General features: G+C 38.2%; 1 protein-coding gene across 7 annotated transcripts in view; it reads left to right on the forward strand.

Annotated features, from left to right (window-relative positions):
* The window catches only part of CPED1 (cadherin like and PC-esterase domain containing 1), a 322,851-nt gene that overhangs the window by 266,506 nt on the left and 33,109 nt on the right, over positions 1–23,236 (forward strand). For all 7 annotated transcript variants that reach the window (XM_006049635.4, XM_006049634.4, XM_045166432.1 and 4 more), the window contains 2 exons: positions 3,838–3,955; positions 12,927–13,063. In XM_006049635.4, coding sequence (XP_006049697.3) covers positions 3,838–3,955; positions 12,927–13,063 — 255 coding nt within the window. The remainder of the gene's footprint in view (positions 1–3,837; positions 3,956–12,926; positions 13,064–23,236) is intronic.

The following is a 23,236-nucleotide window of genomic DNA, read 5'->3' on the forward strand; positions in this document are numbered from 1 at the left end:
ACTTCCAGAAGAATTGGTAATAAGAACAGTGGCCGTGTATTCGTGGGTAGGGCAGAGATCAAAGCCAAGGGCACCTTAATATCTTCTGTTAGTCACTAAGGCATTTCATGAAAAGTTAAGCAAATTTTTAAAATCATTTAATATATATATATATATATACACACACATACATACACTCTGCACATGTTTGAATGAGAAAATCTGTTAATTATCTTGTTACACTGTATTGAAAGCGCTGACAGTCCATTCAGGAATTTATGAAGTCTCCAGCAAAGGGATACACTCTAAAGGTGGAGCTTTCTGGGGTTAATTTTAAGCATCTCTGCTAACTTCTGCCTTTTCTAGACTAAGGGGCTCCAAGCCAGAAGAGCTATTATTCATTTACTTGAATATGCCTGAACTTGACCAAATTACTAATCACACCAGTGAAGAAAGAATGATGGATGCTAATGAGTTTTTCCCTTTCAAAAATTGTTTAATTTTTTATTAGTGAGGTTTATCACTTTTAAGATCTAAAGGTATAGTCAATGATTCATGTGGCCTGAGAACAGGTTTCATAAATACTTAGAGGAAGAGAGAAGTTTGGCTGCATGTTATATTTCCATGTTGGTTTGACCAGGGTTGTAAGCAGCAGGAGTGGTCACCCTGTCTGGCTCCCACTTACACTACATTTCTCTGGCTCTGTATTATGTTCACTCTGTTATCATAGGCTTGTATGTGGGGTCCTGGGTATGCAGTGTCAATATTGAACATTTAAAAAATTATCATTCTCTATTGTCAATCATTTGTTTCAGCAGCTCTGAAGTCAGGTCAGAACATGCTTCTATATTATTACAATAAATTTGTTCTAAGCTGCACCAAAGAGGACAATTAGAACAAATAAGATTGAGATTTCAGTTCAGGATTAAGAAGAAACTTATGATGATGAGCTGGATTATGCTTGAGGTCAGGGACCTGCTTTCACAGCAAGGCGTTTTGCAGGTTCTAGGTATTAAATCAATACCTTTCCATTGGAAAGCTGTATCCAGAATTGCTCAGAACCACATCATGGATTATCATTCTCCCTCTGAAGAGTTTAGGGTAGATAACGTTGGAGGTGCAGCTCAAGAAAAAAATGACATATAGGTTATCAGCATATCATTTTTTTCAGTAATGTTTTTCTTTTGTGCCTAAGATGTCAGATAAATCCTTTTGTCACCTCATGACCTTTGACATGCAATTCCTTCTGCTTAAAATTCTCATCCCCCCTGAAGGATTTTCATATCCTTCAGTTCAGATATAGTCTCTCGAAAAGACTGGTTGTGACTAATATATCTGAAATAGCCTGCATCCACTCATCAGAAATTGAGTTTGGTTCCTCACAGGACAAGCCATCAGCACACCTAACAATCTGATTGATTGACAGACCAATGACATGTCCAACTTTGACAGAGGAGACCATCTGGGACCTTGGCACCTGCACACCCCGGAGACCCCAAACAAGCAATCATCTTTAGGCAAACTTTTATCTAATTCCAGACTTTTCAATATTATTTGCATTTTTAGTAGATTGAACACAACATCTCAACATGAAATACCTGAATTTAGGTGACTGTGTGGCATGTTCTCAGTGTGTTTCATTTGGAATATATTATTCTGGAATGAAACAAGGTCTTCAGTTGTTTTCTTAATTATATGCCTGGGAAATCTTCCCATCTTAGTCCATTAGATCTGTCTTTATACATATTCTTTATGCATTGCATGAGGATTTCTCTGGAGTAGACTTTAAGTACTCTAACTTTGGGGCTATAGAATCTGTGAATTTTTAAGTTTAGTGTAAATTACCTTCTGAAAAAGCTGAACTAATTTGCAGTGCTTATCATCAGTGTATAATAGTAATTATTTCTCCCTGCCTTCCCTAACATTTGATATACATATTTATAAAAATTCTGATAGATATATAATGCCATTAATAAAGGCCTTAAATAAAGGTCTGCTGCTGCTCCTGCTGCTAAGTCGCTTCAGTCGTGTCCGACTCTGTGCGACCCTAGAGACGGCAGCCCATCAGGCTCCCCCGTCCCTGGGATTCTCCAGGCAAGAACACTGGAGTGGGTTGTCATTTCCTCCTCCAATGCATGAAAGTGAAAAGTTAAAGTGAAGTCGCTCAGTCGTGTCTGACTCTTCGCGACCCCATGGACTGCAGCCTACCAGGGTCTTCCACCCATGGGATTTTCCAGGCAAGAGTTCTGGAGTGGGGTGCCATTGCCTTCTCTGAAATAAAGGTCTAGTCTCCACTAAAAACAAATGAATAGATAGATGAATAAATAGGCATCACACATACATGAACATGTATCATTCATAGATGTTTATTCAGGCTAAATCTTCTCACATCATTATAAACTTTATGCTATTTTAATTGCTTTATTATAATATAATGAACATTTTAACACAAATCATATTTCTAATTTTAATCAGTTTCCTAAACTTCAACTTCAGTCATGAATTAAAAAATGAAAATATGTGTACTGAATCAAGATTTTTAAAAGTCCTTACACTACCCCCATTCCTTTTGTTCCCTGATGCCCTGGATCTTTTGTGTGAGATCCAGGAATCCAAGTTGGTGGTTAGGATGTTTAAAAGTGTGAAAGAAGTGACCAGAAATTGCTCGTTAGAGGCAGAAATACAGAGCAAAGAAGAGGTCAAACCAATTATTTCTCTCCATTACTGAGAATGCATGATATGAAAAGGGGGACAATTAACTCTAACCTTTTACACATTCAGCAAATATTTATCGTTGTCTACTGTACACCAGGGATGGGATTTATGTGTGAGGGGAAATAATTATCCATTCTCATGGAGTATTCAGTCTGGTGGAAAAGGCACAAATAACAAACGCAATTACCAAATGGTGAAGACGAAGGAAACAAAGGATGCTGATGTGAACAAAAGCTGACACATCACTGTGCTGCCATTTCCAGAGATCTCAAACACCAAAAGATGCTCTCCACGCAAAATTAGGAAGAAAGCATTCCTAACAGATATTATTGCATTTTAACCTGACCTTAATCTTGGTAGACTGAGAGAACCCAGTGAGAAGGGTGGCAGTGGAACCAGATGAGGTCAGTTAGATGGACACAGGACAGGTACAAGTGCCTACAGCTTTGTAGGATAAGCTAAGAGAAAACAAGAGAAGGATGATATACTGGAGAAGAGGAAAGATTTCAAAGCCAATGAATTGCCTCTCTGCAATGCATATGGCAGACTCCGGAAGGCATTGCTTGGTACATGCCTCTTCTCTAATGAGTGTCATTGCGGTGAGCTGTTACCTACCTACTTTTATAAATATGTAAAATGTTTTAGATAAAATATACATATCCAATTCTATTTCTAGCAAATCATAGATCTTAAATAAATGTGTGTTGAAATGAAATGCATCTGTTAAATTAACATTCTCCCCAAGTATTTCCCATTTGTTATCTCACAACATCACATTTTCTCCCCTTGATGTATTGTCCTCTGTTATACTATGTTATATTTTTTAATGAGTCAACAACACAAAGGTATATTTTTTTAAAATAACTAACACCTATTTCTTTAAAAATTGGCAGAGCAATAACATGACTATCAATGCCAAAATAAAGATTAAGTTATCATTAGAATTTATATGAATCCCCTAATATAAGCAGCTATTAATAGCAAAAACAACTATCGATGAATAAATATCAAGAGAAGGGTAAACATGGATTGCTCCCTTTTATCCATAAAGATTATTTGGCAGAGGAAGTCTTATTTTTGAGATTTTATTACTACAGGTCAGGTTAATTACTATGACAGCTAACTTTTATCATTTTAATGCAGGATTGTGGTTTGCTGATTCAGCCAGAGGAAACCTGTGGGTTACAGCCTATTTCCTCTGACTACATTGAAGCCATTTCACAGCCCGAACTAAAGACTTGTCCATCTGGGGATACAAAAGGTGACTATTACACTATCATTTCTTTTTTAAAAAAAAATCCCTTAGTATACATAAGTATACATATATATATATAAGCTAGTATACATAAGTAGTAGATGGTTACTTACGCTATTCTTCTACAAAAAACTCAAGGTGATCTGGTGCTTTTTAATTACTATGAACTGCCACACATATAATTAATGAAAATGCATTGTTTGAGTATGTGAAATATTTGATTAATCAAATGCTGTTCCTTTCACCTTCTGCTTTCTCCTTAGTTTAATGCATATTCACCATAGATCTCAGTCAAAAAGTCATAGCATAGAGCCTTGCCTTGAGCCCCTGACTTGTTTTCCTTACTATATATTTTCATAGCACCCAGTGTTTTTCTTCCTTTGCAGCTTCCACAATTATTTAAATGATTGTTGTTCATTGTTGTTCAGTTGCTAAGTCGTGTCTGACTCTTTGCGACCCCATTAAATAATTAAGTATGTAATTGACTTTGGTTTTTTTGTTTGTTTTTTTGTTTGTTTTTTTATTTTATTTTTAAACTTTACATAATTGTATTAGTTTCTTTGATGTCAGTGTTCCCAGGCTGTAAGCCGGATGAAGACAAGGGGTCTCAGTTATTCAGACTCTACCTACTCACTTAACATTATAATTTCTACAGAGTAAGTACAAAATAAGTTGACCTTGTGAACCCAAAGCACTGCAAAGGATAGAAGCTCAGTTTTATATCATTTCTTCAAGTTAAAAAAAAAATCTTTGGGAGTGGTCACTAATGCCTCCCATATATTGAACATGAATAGAGGCAGGGAAATTGGGATGTCAAATTCAAATTACATGTCCTGGCTATTGTAAACAGTGCTACAATTAACACTGGGATACAGGAAAGCACCCTAAATGTCCATCAACAGAGGAATGGATAAAGAAGATATTTTATATATATATATAATGGAATATTACTCAGCTATAAAAAGAAACAAAATTGGGTCATTTGTAGTGATGTGGATGGACCTATAGTCTGTCATATAGAGTGAAGTAAATCAGAAAGAGAAAAACAAATATCATATATGTATGGAATATAGAAAGATGGTACATATGAACCTATTTTCAGGGCAAGAATAGAGACGCAGATGTAGAAAATGGATATGTAGACACAGAGGGGAAGGGGAGGGTGAGACGAATTGGAAGATAGCACAGGCATATATACACTACCGTGTGTAAAATAGATAGCTAGCGGGAAGTTGCTCTATAACACAGGAAGCCCAGCTCGGAGCTCTGTGATGACCTAGAAGGGTGGGATGAATGGGGCAAGAGGGATGTCCAAGAGGGAGGGGATGTATGTATACAAATAGCTGATTCACTTCATTGTACAGCAGAAATTAACACATCATTGTAAAACAATTATACTCCAACAAAGTAAATAAATAGAAAGATTCACTTCTAAACAATTCAAATTGCAGTATTCATCCTGCCTAAACCAAGGGCAGATCTGGAATGAGACACTTTGGAGGCTCTGTCCACTTCCCCTGTTTCTTTCCTTCCTCAGCATTCTTCTTTGAGTGGAGACCAGTGAGGTTAAGCCAAAGCTGGGACTAAAAATACCTCCAAGGCAGTAAGAGGGGCAAAGAGCATCTCCTCTGCGCTTCCTGGTTACCGCTCTGGCCTCCTGACCCCAGGTCTCCCTTCATCTAAAAAGTCTAAGAAAACACTCAGGATCTTTTCTACCCTTGCCATGAACTTCACACTACAGCTTGAATGGGAAATGAGTTTCACAAACGGGTGGGACAAATTGCAATTTGGCATGCACGGCTAACAAACGTGGGCATTTCCCAGTTCTGGAACATGTGTCCCAAATAATAAATTACAGACAGTGCATAGAGAGGGATTTACCCATTATGGTGTGTCAGGTGGTATGATTTATGATTCTCGGCTAAATGAGATATATACTCTTGTATACAAAGGAGACATCCATATGTCTAGGTATTTTATTTAATCAGATGACAATTTATGAGAACCATAAAACAACTTAATTCGATTCCTCCTACTGAACCAAGTCAAAAGTTCTTCAATAAAAAGTTGAAGGTACATTACTGAGATTCCTCAAGAAGTGGCAATTTCTTCTGTCTGTTAAACTTACAGTAACTTTTGCCAAGCCCTGTTCTGAAGCTGTCTCTGTACCTAGTCCTTACAACAGAGGCTGCCATAAAACAGGAGCCTTCTGGAAACTTGAGTAGTTAGGCTTCTTTGAAAAAAACAAATATTGACTCCTCAAATCAAGTGCATATTCCTCAACCTGACAATAATCTGACCCATCCTATCTCTCCTAACTCCTCCCGGACTCTGGACCTCATTTCATACTGATAATCAGCTGCAGGACTCCAGCTCTTGTCCATGCTGATCCCTGCTCCTAAAAGTCTTCTTCTCATCTTGATCCAGGTTCTCCTGATGCCATATCCTCTTCTCCAGGAAGTCTTTATTTACCACCTCACCCCCAGATTTGCTTCTCTTTTATGTGACTCAGATGGTAAAGAATCTCTGCAGTAAGGGAGACCTGGGCTTGATCCCTGGTTCAGGAAGATCCCCTGGAGAAGGGAACAGCTACCCACTCCAGTATTCTTGCCTGAAGAATTCCATGGACAGAGGAGACTGATGGGCTACAGTCCATGGGGTTGCAAAGAGTCTGACAGGAGTGACTAACACTTTCACATGCACCCAGAATGTCCTATGCACATGTTTTCAAATAGCACTTACCTCATAATGTTTCAGGAGTCTGATTCACATGTTCCTCTCTCTCTAATCAATAGTCTTCAAAGGGGAATAATATAGCCAAGCAAGGAGAGAGAGAGAAGTACAAAACAGCACAGGGAAGAGGCCAGTAAAGATGAAAATATATGTACCTTTATTTTTATATAATTATGCTTATTTTATATTTTATGATGGAAATAATATATACATATGAGTATATGTACATACAGCACAAGGTAGGTGTATTAACATGTAAAAGGTGCATCAGCCATAAGTTTGTCCTGAAGGCTGCATGAGATTTCAAGTGTGTCCAGAGCAAAGACTGTACCTTATTCATCTTTCAGTGTCTAATATATGATTTAAAAATTGTTGCTGAACTAAAACCAAGATTCAAGCCCTCCTCTCTTTCACAGAAGACTGTGAAATCAACCAAGGGTAACCCCTCTACCCTTGAGGTGCTAGAGACCTAAAGATTCAAGGTAAATGAGTGAGTTCAGAGATAAGTTTGCAAGGATAGATTTTTTTTTTTTTTTCTTTTTCTCTCTTTCACTCCTGGAGATGATTTAATGGTAGGACTCCCCTCTGTTGAAAGAAGTTGTCACACTAGACACTGAAGGATGTTTATTTTGGATGCTCTAGATTTAGCTTATAAGGTCATAGAATGGTCCCCAAAACTTGTTTTCAGAGCACATTACAGTTACCTGCCAGAAATGGATGCATTTTTTTTCTCCTTGAAAAATGTTCTATTAATAACACCAGCTAATATAATTTTGAGTGACTTTTTTATTAAGTTGAATTTTGAAAATAATTTAACTATAAAATACAACCTAAGAATAAAATATTTTACCCAGGAAAGAAAAAAATAATTCTTCTAATTTGCAGACAGAAGTTTATATGATCACTGAATGAGAATTACCTTTAAAGAAAATGGTTTAGATTATATTTTATAATATATAAACAAAAACTTTTATCATATCTTTTTGGAAGGAAATATAGCAACTTATACTTTAATAATTCTAATAATGTTGAAAATATAGATTTTTTTTTTCTTCTCAATTAAAAACTTCCTTGTTTTATAGCATTATAGAGTCAGGAATTAGTGCCATTGTTTATATGATTTTACATCTTACTAAATCACAAAGTTTAACTTCTTTTCTCCATTATATCCCCTAATTCAATTCACATAAATGGCTGAAATCTAACTTGCATTAAATATAAAGCTATAACGATAAATTAAATAACTTCTCCCCAAAGGTAGTTTCATTCTTCAGAATGTTATTCCCTATGACATATGTCATATTTTATTTCAGAATCACAGCTTTGATTCATTCATTGTTTAAATATGTAACATAGAATGTATGCCCTCCTTTTTGACAATTTTTAGTGAGCTGGAATCATTTAAAATGTCAAGAAATCCCAGTCCTGCAGATGTTATACAGATGTCTATTTCAAGTAGTATTACTAACTCACAATAAAAAAGCATTGTTAAGCAATACAAAAATGCAAAGAGTGATGACTATCAATATATGGTCGTATGAACCACTGGGGCTAAATTTTCAGAGACCCAATCAGGCATCTTTTTTATGTGCATGTGATTTTATGCTCACAAACTAATGGTACCCATATTAGCATCTTTGTGCATGCAATTGGTCACGTTTCTTCAGCCTTAGCAGCAAATGGCCAAAGATCTCAGTTTGTGAAAAATTAGCTGTCAACAAATTTATGGGGGGAGACAGTGTTTGGGCAAAGAGGATACACATGCGGTTAGAAACTCAAGGTTCTGAGGAAAACTGAGCCCTTCAAAGTATTAAATAATATATCATTGGCAGAAACACATGTGTGTCCCCAACATGCCACCATCTTATGAAAAAAAAGTAATAATAATCTATTTAAAAACAGTCTCTGAATACATGAACCCATTGAGCAAATTCAGTTTTTAAAAATAAAAATACATGTATTATGACAACCTGTTTGTGGCTTTTCTGTCAGTGCTACCAGAGTGATTGCTGAGCCATATTGCATTTTCGACTGATGATTTTGTGCTGCTCTAACCTAACATGATGAATGGATCAGCACTTTGGAGACTCTGAGACTTCAATTCTCATCCAGCCCTGTCATTGACATGATCCTACTTCCATTATTTAACATCTTGGGTCTCAGTTATCCTCACTTTAAAAGAAAAGGATGGAAAAGAGGTCATCCCAGGCCCCTTCCAACTGCATCCACAACCCACAAAATCTCTATGGAAAAAAAAAAAAAAAAAAAGACTTTTTCAGAAGGAGATTTTCTTGAGGAATTCTTCATCGAAGGATAAACTGAAGGCCATGTCTAAATCAAATTGTATTAGGAGCTAAACAAATATGTGAAGGAAGTGGATTATTGATTACAAACTCTGTATATCAGGGCAAAATCAGAATTAGAATATTCTGAATGAAAACCACAGAAGAATTATAAAAGAGAATTGGATGGAGAAACAAACACTTTTAAAAACAGTCTTCATTTTGCCACTCACAACCCAACACCTCTCTCAAATGTTCGGTGTTGTAGCTTTTAGTATTAATACTATTCTCTACATCTCCAAACTTTGGAAACCCCTTTCACTAAGCAGACCTTCTTTTTCTCCCCAGTATATACAATCTGTCATGGACAACAGTCACTTCCTCAGTCTCACTACAGTCAGGTCTGTCTCTCCACTTAAAATCACCCATTATACCTCTCTGAATCTTATCTATTCACAAATACCTCTTCACATCTCATCTGCTCCCATGGAACCTGCCAGACAACTCTGACTCCCGTGCTGTCTTTATTCTGAACTGCCATGGTTTGCTTAGGGTGAAGTGGGGTGAGGGCAGGAAATACATTCATCAACATCTAGTGTAAAGGTGCTGTGGCAGATGCTACACATATTTTTCGTATAGAGAAGTAAGTGTAATCATGAAAAGATTAAGTAATTTTTCCAAGATAAACAATGGTCCTCAACCTTGACTGCATATTGGAATCACCTAAAAAGCTTTTAAAAATACATTGATGCCTGAGTTCCACATCCAGTGGTTCTGATGTAATCCGTCTAGGGCACAGCCTGGGCGTGAGGATTTTTAAAACTTTTCCAGCTGACTTTTAAAAAAAAATTTGTGTATTTAATTTTGGCTGTGTTGGGTCTCCTTTGCTGCACGGGCTCTTCTCTAGTTGCGGTCAGCGGGGACTACTCTCTACTTTTTGATATGTTGGCCTCCCATTGCGGTGGCCTCTCTTGTTGCAGAGCACAGGCTCTAGGGCTGCCGGGCTTCTAGTGGTTGCAGCTCGTGGGCTCTGAGCACAGGCTCAGTAGTTGTGGCACACTGGCTTAGTTGTGCCAGTCAAGCGGCATCTTCCCAGACCAGGGATTGAACCCATGTCTCCTGAATTGGCAGGCTGATTCTTTACCACTGAGCCACCAGGGAAGTCCCTCAGATGCTTTAATGTACTGCACTGAGGTCTACGGAGCTCCATGGAGGCAGAGCTCAGGTGTGTCTGTCTCCAAAGCCCAAGATCTTTGAGTTCCACTTGTTTTACTCAATTATGAATTACCTATTCTCAAGCTTTTGACATGTATAAATAGCAATTTTATACATGTAATTTAACCCTTCACCTGATTATGATTTTTGAAGTTTCACATTATACTTAAGAGCATGGACTCTGGGACAGTCTTCAGCTCCAATCCTGTATATTTTAAATTAATATACAGCCAACTCCTAGCTAAAAGATCTTGGACAAGTTACTTAACCTTTCTGAGCCCCAGTTAATACCGCAATGGGGATAATAATAAGGTGGTTCTGAGACTAAATAAATTAATGTATTTAAGTGCTCAGAATATCCAACATCTGAGAGGTGCTATAAAAATGTTGACTATTTCTTTTTTAGTAATATTTAATAACTATTTCTTTTTAGATAACTATTTCATTATCTTATTTTACCAATGAGAATGCCTAATACCTAAGAGGGTAGATACATCAATAATGTATTGAATTATAATCCTACTAGATAGGGAGTGATATGTATATAGAGACATGGAAGGTCATTCACCAGACCTGAAATTTTGGAGATATTACTTAATGGGTGGACTTTGAATGAGGCAGTTTTCTGGAATTCTCATTAAGTTTAAAAATCAAAGCAAAGAAAAAAATTTATGGTGAGAGGAGTAAATAAGTCCACATTGCTATTGGACGTCCTGTATTTCAACTTCCTGCTCCTGTTGACACAATTTGCCCCAGAGCAGTTCTGCTGTATGTTTCCTTCTCTTCCTTGGAAGGCATGCTGTTCTCATCTCCTTTCCCTTCTATTTTCTTCTGTCTTTTCCAGTTTCTCTCTCTTCATAGACACATACTTTTTCCCTTTCTGGGATCTACCAGTAAAAGCCATAAACTAGATCTGTTTCTGTATTTTATTATTTGGAACTATTTCCACCCACACAAAAACTCACATACACAATTCTGACATTCCTGAGTCATGAAATGCAAAGTGTATTTTACTATCCCCTGAAAGTAGAAATTCTTCCCTCTAAAATTAATGTCACAGGCTTCCCCGGTGGCTCAACAGTAAAAAATCTGCCTGCAGTGCTGGAGATGTGGGTTCAGTCCCTGGGTCAGGAAAATTCCCTGGAGGAGGGCATGGCAACCCACTCCAGTATTCTTGCTGAGAAAATCCCATGGAGAGAGGAGCCTGGCGGGCTACGGTCCATGAGGTTGCAAAGAGTTGGACACGACTGAAGTGACTAGTATGCACGCAAAATTAACGTCACACCAGATACTTTTGTTAGCAGAACCACAAATCAAAGCCAGAAGGGATAAACTTGTTTAAAACTTTCCTTTGTAACTCAAAAAGTAGCCGGGAATATTTAGCTCCTCCATATTTTGAAGAGAAACGTGAAGCAGTAGCATCAGCGAGATCTTTGGGGTACAGCGGATGTTTGCTGGAGATGTCAAGGTATTCTCCACAGAAAATACAAATAACTGCTCTGTATTTAACATGCTGATTCAGTCTCCATTTCTGAAAAGATGAATGGCAGAAAACAAAAATTGAAATCCAGGGGCTTCCCTGGTGGCTCAGTGGCGCCTGCAATGCAGGAGACACAGGTTTGATCCCTGGTCTGGGAAGATCCTACACGCTGCGGAGCAACTAAGCCCGAGCGCCACAACTATTGAATCTGCGCTAGAGCCCAAGAGCTGAAATGACTGAAGCCTGTTTGTCCTAAAGCCCTCACTCCACAACAAGAGAAGCTACCACAATGAGAAACCCAGACACCACGACTAGAGAAAAGCCAGAGAAACAAGGAAGCCCCAACACAGCCAAAAATAAAGAAAATTATTTTTAAAAATCCAAGTTATGTCTTGATATTTTTCTAATAAATTATTAAATAATTAATGTGACCACTCACCCTAAAAGCTGCAACATTTGAATACATGTTACTTTATCCATAAAATAAGAAAGATCTTACATGCAGCTTTTTAAGGATATTCATTTATCTTATAAACATTGACCAAAGCTTGTGCCTTACTCTGTGCCTGAACTTAGCTACTAACAAAGGTGAGTAGGATACATAATTGTGCTGGGTCCTTTAACTATATAATCCCATTAAATCCGCATACCAATCATGTGAGAAGAATAGTACACTCCACTTCTAACAGAGGAAAAAATTAAGGCAACAGAGCTAGAAAGAAGTGAAGAGATTCACAGCAAAAAGGCCATATATCAAATTAAGACTATTCTTCAAAACAGTAAATTATCAGAATATTAAAATAACTTTCTTATTATATATTGAAGCTCTTGATAGCAGAGAATATGACTATTGTTGGATTGGTAACTAAGCATGCGTTAGGCTAGGAAATATGTGTGGCCAGCTACGTCAATGTCAGTGATTCCCTATAGACTTCAGTCCTATGAAAGACCTCATGTACTGCTTGAAAATAAATAATAATTGAGTAGGACCCAAACACTTTAATTTTTTTATAAGCATGTGTTTTCACAGAACAGAATTCGTACTTGACTTCAGCATGAACTGTGTTATTTCAGAACATGACTACCTGATGTGATTCTGTTTGGTTGGCAGGAAGCCACGCACTGTTCCCCTGGGTTTATATGAGTGTGGTCTCCTCACTGTGATTTCTGCAATGGTGTGCCATCCATCACTGAATTCTAGGCTTTCGTGCAAACTGTAACTTCACCCATAGAAACTGAGCCAAAGAAGTTTTGCTGTCTATTTCAGGCCAGTGGATCGTGCCTTGCCTTAGTTGTTCAGACAACAGGACCTGTGACTGGAGAGAAATCACTTGGCAGCCTCACCACTGCCAATACGGTGTTGTGACTAAGCCTCAACTCCAGCAGTGCCTGGGAGGAAGGAAGGTAGGTTCTGGATTCTTCAGGGGAGACTTTTCATTTACACCGCCTGCAGAACTGAAAACCACACAATTGTTAACTCCTAGACCCATGCCTGCTCCTTCAATCTGCAGAGGAGGACTAACTGGATGCAGTTTGACTTTTTGAATGGGTGTGTTATCATAGAAGAGCCTTAACGATTTTTGCTCAAAATGCTCAATTGTTTCATTGTTTCCAAAGAAGTCTACTTGACAGATTGAGGCTATTAAAATCGTGTCCTGTGCTGACCCAATTCCATGCTGGTTTTCTCAGCACACATGGGTAAGAGCTGGCCACATCAACTGACAGTTGGTGGTTCCGAGCAGCTGGCCTTGTCAACGGCAGCTCTCACAAGACACTGCAGTTGAAATACCATCTGTGGCTCACACAGGCAGTGGAATGTTTCTGCATGCAAGACTTCTGCTCCAGCTTACCCCGTGCATTACACTGTTTGTACACGCTAACCTTCCTGATCTCTCACATTCCCGGGCAGGTCTCACGTGGACCTCACTAGACTGCTTTTCCTTTAGTGCGGCTTCTAAGCTGGTTTCTTGGACATGTGGTGTCTCCTTGCTAGGAGTGCTCTGACTAGGTAGATTCCAGCAGAGTTCTCGGACGTGCAAACTGGGCGAATAGACTGAGATGCTTGGGTAATGTGAAGTAAGTAATCCTTCTCCAGATTTTAAAGTAGTTTTTAATTAGATGGACATTTCCTTACAAACTATGTGTAAGCTCTCAAACACAGGCAAGACTGATTTAAAAAACCAACTTTTTAAAGATGCTCTATGAATCATAAAGAAAAAGAAAGTGTTAGTCATTCAGTTGTGTCTGACATAGTGCAACTGCATGGACTGTAGCCCATCAGGCTCTTGTGTCCATGGAATTCTCCAGACAAGAATTTGATACATAATGATCACTTAATAAATATTTGTTAAGTAAATGAATACATTAAAATCTTATTTATTCCTAATCAGAAATCTGTGCAAAAAAAAAAAAAAAAAAAAAGAAAGAAATCTGTGCAGCAGCTTTCTACTTAAGAATATTGAAGTTCAGAGAGATTAATTCATCTATGATCATACATGTATGTGAGCTGCCACAATTTAGGCAGTTTTCACCACCAATCTGGACAATCCAAACTTCATATCCTAGAAATGTAGGACTGGAAGCAATGAAAGTTCTTGTTGATTTAAGAAGTCAGACTTCTCAACACCCTTTCAGAATATCATTCTGACGTCAGAATTTATAGTGTTCACAAAGATTCCAAGTGAAAATGTTAGTCGTTCAGTTGTGTCTCACTCTGTGACTCCATGGACCATCGCCCACCAAATTCCTCTGTCCATGGACTTTTCAAGGCAAGAATACTGAAGTGGGTTGCCATTTTCTTCTCCAGGAGGTCTTCCCAACCCAGGGATTGAATCTGGGTCTCTTGCATTGCAGGCAGATTCTTTACTGTCTGAGCCATCAGGGGTTCCCAGAAGTCAAGATTCTTCATACCTTTTCAGAATATCATTCTGACCACAGAATTTAGAGTTTTCAAGAAGATTCCAAGATGTCACCATATATTAACCTGAAAGTAGATGTTAAAACTCATCACTGAAGTCTATGGCTTTGGACAGGACACTGTTTCTCAGGTTTATTTTCTTCATCTGTAAAAAAAAAAAAAAAAAAAAAAAAAGGTGTGAATCTTTATGATCTAATCCCATGCTGCAGATTAATCAACTTTGTAAAAAGTGAAATACCTTCTTACCTGTCAGTCTTAAAATACCCTAGCCTGAGTGTCTTAAATAGATTTTTATTTCTCACTTTTCTGGAGGCTGAGAAGTTCAGGATCAGGGCCGCCTGGACTTTTGTTGGCTACCTTGCTCAGATGATAAAGAATCAGTTTGCAATGTAGGAGACTCAGGTTCCATCCCTGAATCAGGGGTCAGGAAGATCCCCTGGAGAAGGAAATGGCAAACCACTCCAGGATTCTTGCCTGGAGAATTCCATGGACAGAGGAGCCTGGTGAGCTACAGTCCATAGAGTTACAAAAGAGTTGGACACTACTGAGCAACTAACACTGTAACATATTAAGTAGAGAGAGCCAGAGACAGAGAAACAGAGACACAGAGAGCTCTACTGTTTTCTTCTTCTTATAAAGACACAAATCCCATCATGAAACCTGCATGCTCATGGCCCCATCTAAAGCTGATGGGGACTTCCCCAGTGGGCCAGTGGTAAAGAATCTGCCTGCCAGTGCAGGACACCCAGAAGACATGAGTTCGATCCCTGGTCGGGAAGATCCCCTGGAAGAGCAAATGGCAACCCACTCCAGTATTCTTGCCTGGAAAAGTCCCACGAATAGAGGAGCCTGGCAGGCTACAGTCCAAATGGTTGCAGAGAGTCGGAACTGATTTAGCAACTAAACAATAACAGACCTGATTACCTCCTAAGGCTCTGCCTCCTACTACTGTCTCCTGTTGAGGGTGGGATGGTGTTAGGGTTTCAACAACTGAATTTCAGGAGGACACAAGCATGAAGACCACAATGCTGTCTTTGATCATTTCAAGGCATATTATTAGCAACTCTACAAAGTAATGATAGGAAAAAGGGAAGATCTTCTTCTTACCTGTTAGAGAGACATGGCGTTACGAAGACTGAAAATAAAGGCATGTGTTCAGATCAGGGGATCCCCACACAGACCAGCCAGGGCTTGTCTTAGTGACTCTTTGGGTCGAGAAGTGTCCTTCAGACATGCAAGCTTAGAAACTCAAATTTATCAGCACACTGACCGTGGTCCATGGTCCTTGTAAATTAGTATCCTGGTCTGTTTTGTTTACCAGGATGCTAATTTACTCTTTACACATTAGGGAAGAATTGTACATTTTTATCAGAAGAGCACAACCAGAATTAGCAAAACCATCCCTCAAGCAGTATGGAGAATGCCTGCGGGGAAGAGAAAATGGGTGTGGATGCCAGGGAGGCAGAGGCTGCTTAATGGAAAAAGTCCATCATCGACACTGAGGAGGCAAAGAAAGTAAAGAATATGTATAGCATAATTCCATCAGTGTAAAACCTAATGCCTCCATGCTTACATACACAGAAAATTTCTGGAAACAACAAACCTTAAGAGTGATTACGTAAGTGCAGGGGAGTGGGGAAGGAGTGGGATGGTGACAGGATTGGCCATATGTACTGCCAGGCTGGGGGCGAAACGGAAAAGCAGGACCCTGTGGTCAATAATTATTACGAATTTTGAGAAGGTAAAAGCAGAGCCAGAAAGCAAGTACAGGACCCTTATACACACAGACCCTGTGTGAATGCCCAGGTCACATGGCCACAAAGCCAGTTCACGTAATAAATTATGGTTGTGTGTGTGTGTGTGTGTGTGCCATGGAATCTTCCAGCCAAGATTATTTGATTGCATTGCCCTTTCCTTCTCCGGGGGATCTTCCTGACCCAGGGATTGAACCCTCGTCTCTTGCGTCCCTTGCACTGGCAGGCAGATTCTTTACCAATGCACCACCTGGGAAGCCTGAATTATGGTTGATCAGGTGTAAAGATACCTTTTTACATACAGGTTTCCTCCACTATCCACAAGTAGAGCTCTCCAATGAAGTCTTTGGTAAATCAAAATAGAGGAAGCCAAAGAGTACTCCCCATTTTCTGAAAGTTCAATTTATAGTATTTTGCTTTCCTGAAACTCCTAAGTTAGTACCTGTTTTTGCTCACCAAAAGAAACCTAAACAGGATTTTTGCTTTTAGGGAAAAAGCCTTTCCTAACGTAGGTCTTTCATGAAAAGAAGTGGCATAAATTGAACTTTTGGAAAGCAGGGGATACATGTGTGTATTACCTTTATTTTTACAATGGGTGAGCACCTTTTTAAATCCCAAAATCTGTATTTTTAAAAAGCTGTATACATCAGAACTTGGGCAGAGGTAGTGGAGATGAAAAGCAGGGGAAAACAGAAAGACATTTTGTATTCCGAATCACAGGATTTGGTAATGTGCAGACAGGTTTATGTACTCATATACCACACAGCACATAGATGGTCGTGTCAACATTCACGATTTCGAGTATGAAATAGCACTTATTTGCAGAAAGTTCCATTTATGATTAGGGGTTTGTAACAGAATATTGTCCCTGCACATCTATTTCTTATTCTTCCAGAGTAAAATGTAAATATACCTGAGATCTTGAAACTCTTTCCTTTCATTACTGAGACAGTTTCTTATCCTACCTAGAACTTTTTATGGTTACCATTCTATTTCAAAGACATATGTTGAATTGGCCAAAAATTTTGTTTGGATTTTACCATAAGCTGTTCCATAAGATGTTATAGAAAAACCTAAGTGAACCTTTTGGCCAGTCCAATACATATTAAAGCATATCGTTACAAAAATAGAAAAAGAAGTAACACAAACATTTTTTATAAACGCTCAGCTTTTGTGGGAGGGTCGGTAGGGGACACTTTTTGCCATGTCAAGAGTTCAAGAAAATAAACATATTATTTGAGTGATATCATACAGAAATTCACTTTCAAATGCCTAAGTACAGCAGGGAGCAGTAAGTGCCTCTGACTGGCTCTCAGGAATGAAGTGACTTTTTTAATTCATTGAAGACATTGAAGTAACTCTGCTGCCCCAGGTCAGAAACGTTGCAATCTCAGTTCTCCCTGACATGTTATCACAGAGTGGAATCCAGCTGATCACTTAACACAGTTAAGCCCAGATCACTTTTTCTAACTTTTGGGCTGTCACCTTGTCTATTCATTCACCTAGCTTTTGTTGAGCTATGAATCTATTCTAGGTGTGCACAGCAGGATTCTCCAGGTGCCAGATATCTAGTAGGAGAAGACAAATGAGAGAGGAGTGAGACAAATGAGAAGACAAGTGATCTTTACAGTATAGCACAATCACTGCAGAGGTTGGGAAAAGCCCAGAGGCTGACACCTGACCTGGCTGGGAGAGCCTTGGAGAGTTGCTGAAAGAGAAAGTGCCCGGGCAGAGTGGTGTTGGTAGTTATAAGCAATCTACCAATCACATGACTTTGAAATAGTTTAATTGAACTAGAAAAAAAAAGATCTTCATTTTTCTCAAAAGAACCTGCAGTGAGGGTCATATCACTTGAGCTTAGTGCTTCCTTTGATTTTTCTCTTACTGCAGGGAACAGAGAATGGGGGGAACAGACAATGGGCAGGAACCAAGCAGGTGAAGGGTACATGGAGATGATTCTGAGTTCCTCATGTTCAGTTTGCTCCAATTTATGCATCTTGGATTGTGTAAAAGTGGAGACATACCTAGACATGCAATTTCTAATGGTGCAGTGCCCTTCCTCATTTGAAGGCTGTCAGTTAATATGGAAAATTCAATTTCAATTAATATGGAAAATTTAACAGTGAGAATCCAACATGTCACTGTTCCCATGTATAGTAGTACAAATACGTTGTGTTACAAAAAACAGAACTTTATTTTAAATTTCAATCAAGGCGACCTTTAAGAAAATACATTAAACTGAGTTATCTTTTTCCAAAGAACCAAATTTAAAGGAGACAGAATTTGGGCCCATGAGACTTACTGGAAAGTTAGGCCTTCAAATAGTGTTCTACTTTCTTTAAAATCTCGAAGTACTCATTTTTCTCAGTTGAATTTCCTTATGTTGTTATTATGACCTTTTACATCATTTTACTACTGCTTTACATTGATGAGTGGAAAGCTATACTTGGAAATGGAGGCCCACCTGTGGAGAAGGAAGAAAACACGAATCAATTGGGGTTTAAGAGGTGGTTCAGGTTTCCTGTAACTTTGACTGGGAATGTCACTGCACTCCATGTGTAAGAGGGGCCAAACTTTTTATACTTCAGTCATTAGCCTTTACTTCTATGAATGGGAGGCTGGTCTCTGAGACAAAGATGACACAGGGCTTCTCAGAGCGTTTGTATCAGTTTCTATGGCATACTTGTTCGTGTCTGGAGGGCAAGTAAATATGAGACCCCTTTTAAACTCTAAATTTATCCAAATATGAATTACTTAATTTGTAGGCTTTTGTAAATATGCATAGGTTTTATGATGTACCATCATGCTGAGTCAAAGCAAAATTTCCATTGAAAAAGTATAGGCTATGTGTTACATTGTACTCTGACAAATGTCTCTAAATACATACACGCCTCTTTCTTACTCAGTAAATTTTGAATGGAACATTTATAAAAATTTATCAGAGCATAGTTTTGTAATCACAGTGCAAAAAATACATAAGAAATAGTTTAGAAGGAGGATAATGAAATTTATAACTGAAAAAACTTAGGAGTCTGACCAAACTGAATAAAATGAGCTTTATAAAAATTTATCAGAGCATAGTTTTGTAATCAGAGTGCAAAATACATAAGAAATAGTTTAGAAGGAGGATAGTGAAATTTATAACTGAAAAAACTTAGGAATCTGACCAAACTGAATAAAATGAGCTTGTATTTTGTTTGTCAGTTGAAAACATAGTTCAGCTGACAAACTCAGTAATTTTATTACTCAGTAATAAAATACCTGACAGAAGGGTACAATTCAGAAAGGAAAATATAAAAAGGCAATATTTACTGAAAGCATTTAAGCTCAGCTGTTAAAACAGGAAATGTAACTTACATTTTTAAAGCAATGTTTGCAAGTTAAGTACTGATTTGGACTTAAAGTTGTTTACATATTTGAAGTACACCCAACTTATAATAGTATGTTCTGGTTAATATGTGAATTCCATTATGGTTACACAATTCATTGTTGCTTGTCAGTTTCAATAAAAAGAGGTGAATAGAAGGAAAGGAGTGTACCTGACTCTTACCAGGAAAGGATGGCATACACATAAAGCCCACAATACAGAGTAAAGGGCTTTCCTCTGTATATAGAAGAATAGAAGTCACTTTTGTTCCAAGCAGCTAGACAATCCATGTCTAGGTGATATTGTTGTTTGTTTTCATTTTTGCTAAATTTCATGTGTTTTAGAGTGACTTGCCTGTACGTTGGTTGGTCATCTATAGCCAGTTCGATCAAAATGCATCATTGAAAAACATTCATTGCAATCATATTACATTTCATAGAGAAATGCTTTGTTGAGCTTGATTTTCATCCTGCCCTAAATATCATTAGCCATCTGATCGGTCTCAGCTTCATATTAGAGCTGACTCACCCTCTACTACCTCACTTGGCAGTTATCTTATGAGAGTGGTGGTGCTCAATCATGAGGCTCATGTGGAGCTTTCTAAATGTATAGGCTATGCTTGGCCCTGGACTAGATGTAATGAATAAGACTACTCCTCACTTCACTTTCATTTCCGTTATTTACCATGATGAGAGCTCCTCAGTAAGTAGGTGTTGTCAGGATTAATGGACAAGGAGCTCCTATATAATTTCCCCTCTTGGAAGGTTCCAGTGGGTTCCTATTTAACTGGCTGAGATCTGTGCTGGCATCTACACGCCCTTTGTTGGCTCTGAAGAAATATCCCCATTTCTGTGAATATTGAAGGTAGAATCTATGCAAGAGGAAAGAAAGGAAGATGGAAAATTATTTTAAATCAAGGATTTATCTCCCTATCTATTGATTCTACATATACCCACTTCTTTGCCAGCTCCAACAGATCAGAAAAATCTGAGACCCTAACAAGCTACCTATTGAGTTATCACAGTGAGCCCCCATTGCCCCTCTTCATTTCTTTATAACTTGCTTTGCTAACTATTCCTTGTTACTTTTGGTGAGTGTGGAGAAAGGAGGTAATGGGGTAAAATATTTACATATTTGGGTGTCATCAGCATTAGTTTCCTTTATTCATGATGAAACAAAATGGGGAGAAAATTGTTTTATTTTACATTTTAATCAAAAATTCTGAAAGTGTTGATTGCATTTTCACTGATAAATGATTGTTCTTGTTTGTATTTGTCCCAGAGAACCAATTTCTCTAAGAGTAGAAGCCCTTCTATGCATCGTATGGATGATAAGTTTAGCCTTTCATATACTTCATGTTGTCGCTTAGTCACTTAGTTGTGTCTGTTTTGTGACCGCATGGACTGTAGCCCTCCAGGCTCCTCTGTCCCTGGAATTTCCCAGGTGAAAATACTGGAGTAGGTTGCCATTTCCTCCTCCAGGGGATCTTCCTGACCCAGGGATTGAAACCGGGTCTCCTGCATTGCAGGCAGATCCTTTACTGACTGAGCTACAAAGGAAGCCCTCCATATACCTCATACTTTTGCTAATTCACAGGTGGAAAATCTGAATTTAGCGGTTTTTCTTTTTTCCCACACTTAGCATGTGAGAGAATGTGGTAAAGACTAGCTAGGCATTCATCATATTCATTTCTTTCGCTTCCTGGCACAAAGCATGACTACATTTCTCAGTCTTCCTTGCAGTCAGGTGTGTGACCGTATGGTTGGGTTTTAACCAATGGTATGTGGGCAGCAGTGACAGGCCCATCCCTCAGGGTGGGCCCGTAGGAAACCTCGCAGCTCTTTACTCCTCCCCCGGCTGGATGTCAACACCCAGTGAGTTCTCAGAAACTGTAGCTGAGGAAGGCCAGGTCTACTCATCCTGGGACCCTGAAGGACCTCCCTGCCCCCACACATACCCCTGCCTTGAACCACCTGGACCATTTTCCTGAAGAAGTATACGTCGACAGTGTTTAGGCCACTATACATTGCAAGGCTCTATTTGTTAATAGCACTTAGCCTATGTCACCTAATGCAGGGAGTATATCATGTTGAGAAATTAGAAAAGAAAATAAGGATAATTAAACCATTGCATGGTTTTTAAGAAGACTTTTAAATCAAGTGCAAGCTTTAATAAAGCCTAAGAACGAGGTGTGCTTCTAAGTCTTATAGTCCATGGCGGTATGAAAAATAGTAGGAAAAACACCAGACCTTATCCTTTTCAGTGACACCCTGCATGTCAAGTTTGGGGAATAGTAACAGATGCAAAACTCTTCTAAACACATCTTTGTTTCCTGATGATGAGCTGAGATCCAGCCTCTCATGCCACATTGAGACACAGATGTTTCTGCTCCTCTCCAGAGCCCACATTGGTGGAGGTAGACTCCCTGCATTGCATCCCAGGACCAGAAGAGAGACGCTGCATAGGAAAATGCCATTCAATCTTTGGAATAAACCTGCCACTGGAATCCAAAATACTATTAACGTTATTCCTGTGATGGGCTTTATTGAGCCAATGCATAATCTTTCCCTCTTAGTCCATTGTTCTATAGAAGTAGAAGTAAAGTTACTTAAGCTGATTATTTTTGCATGAGTTTTCAAAATGCTTTTAAACACAAGGATTTAATCTAATTGCTGCCACTATTGCTGACTGATTTTTTTAATTCACATAAAAAGCCAATATATGTTCACTTAGAAAATGCATATTTTTAGTAAAAAGAATAAATTGTCATTCACTTCAAAATAACCAGGGTCTTTTCTATGCATTCATATGCTTTACTTTTCCAAAAATTCAATAATATGTATATTCTGATTATAATCAGATTTTTATAAAAGTAAATTAAAATGTTCCACATCAGAATATACCCTTATTTCAATATCATTGTTAAAAGAGTAAGCAAGTTAAAGTATATGATTATACCTTAATATAATCAACCTGATAGATATATGTTATGTTGCTTCCAACTTATTTTGCTTTTAAAATATGTTTTCATGGGCATTCTCAAGTATTTCTTAGAAGTAGAAAACTGCCAATTTATATACAGAACATCAAAGTCTCCAATCTTCCATTAAAAAATAAAGACTAATTTTTACTCTAGGCGCTATTCTGGACACTTGAAATTCAACAGTTAAAACAAAGAAAGAAAAAACTTTCCTGTGGTGCTTAATATCATTGGAGCTTAAAAAAAAATTGATAGAGGGAAAAAGAGTTATTTTAATATTTTATTGCTAACTGATTATTTTTATAATTGCGTATTGGTTAATTATACTTTTTCTTCTTTGATTGCATCTGCCAGCCAACACCTGCGCATACTAGTATAAGGTAGTAATTTTCACAGGAAAGAAGAATTTTTTACAAATTGTGTGGCTAGTTATACGTATATGTTATGATAATTTAGACCCTTTACAATGGAAGTTGAAAACAAATAACCTGCTCATTTCCTTTTAAAATTTCACCAAGTAGAATGATCTAAATAAAGACCAAATACGAATCATGTGGCT

This window comes from Bubalus bubalis, chromosome 8, assembly GCF_019923935.1.
Source record: "Bubalus bubalis isolate 160015118507 breed Murrah chromosome 8, NDDB_SH_1, whole genome shotgun sequence".
NCBI lineage: Eukaryota > Metazoa > Chordata > Mammalia > Artiodactyla > Bovidae > Bubalus > Bubalus bubalis.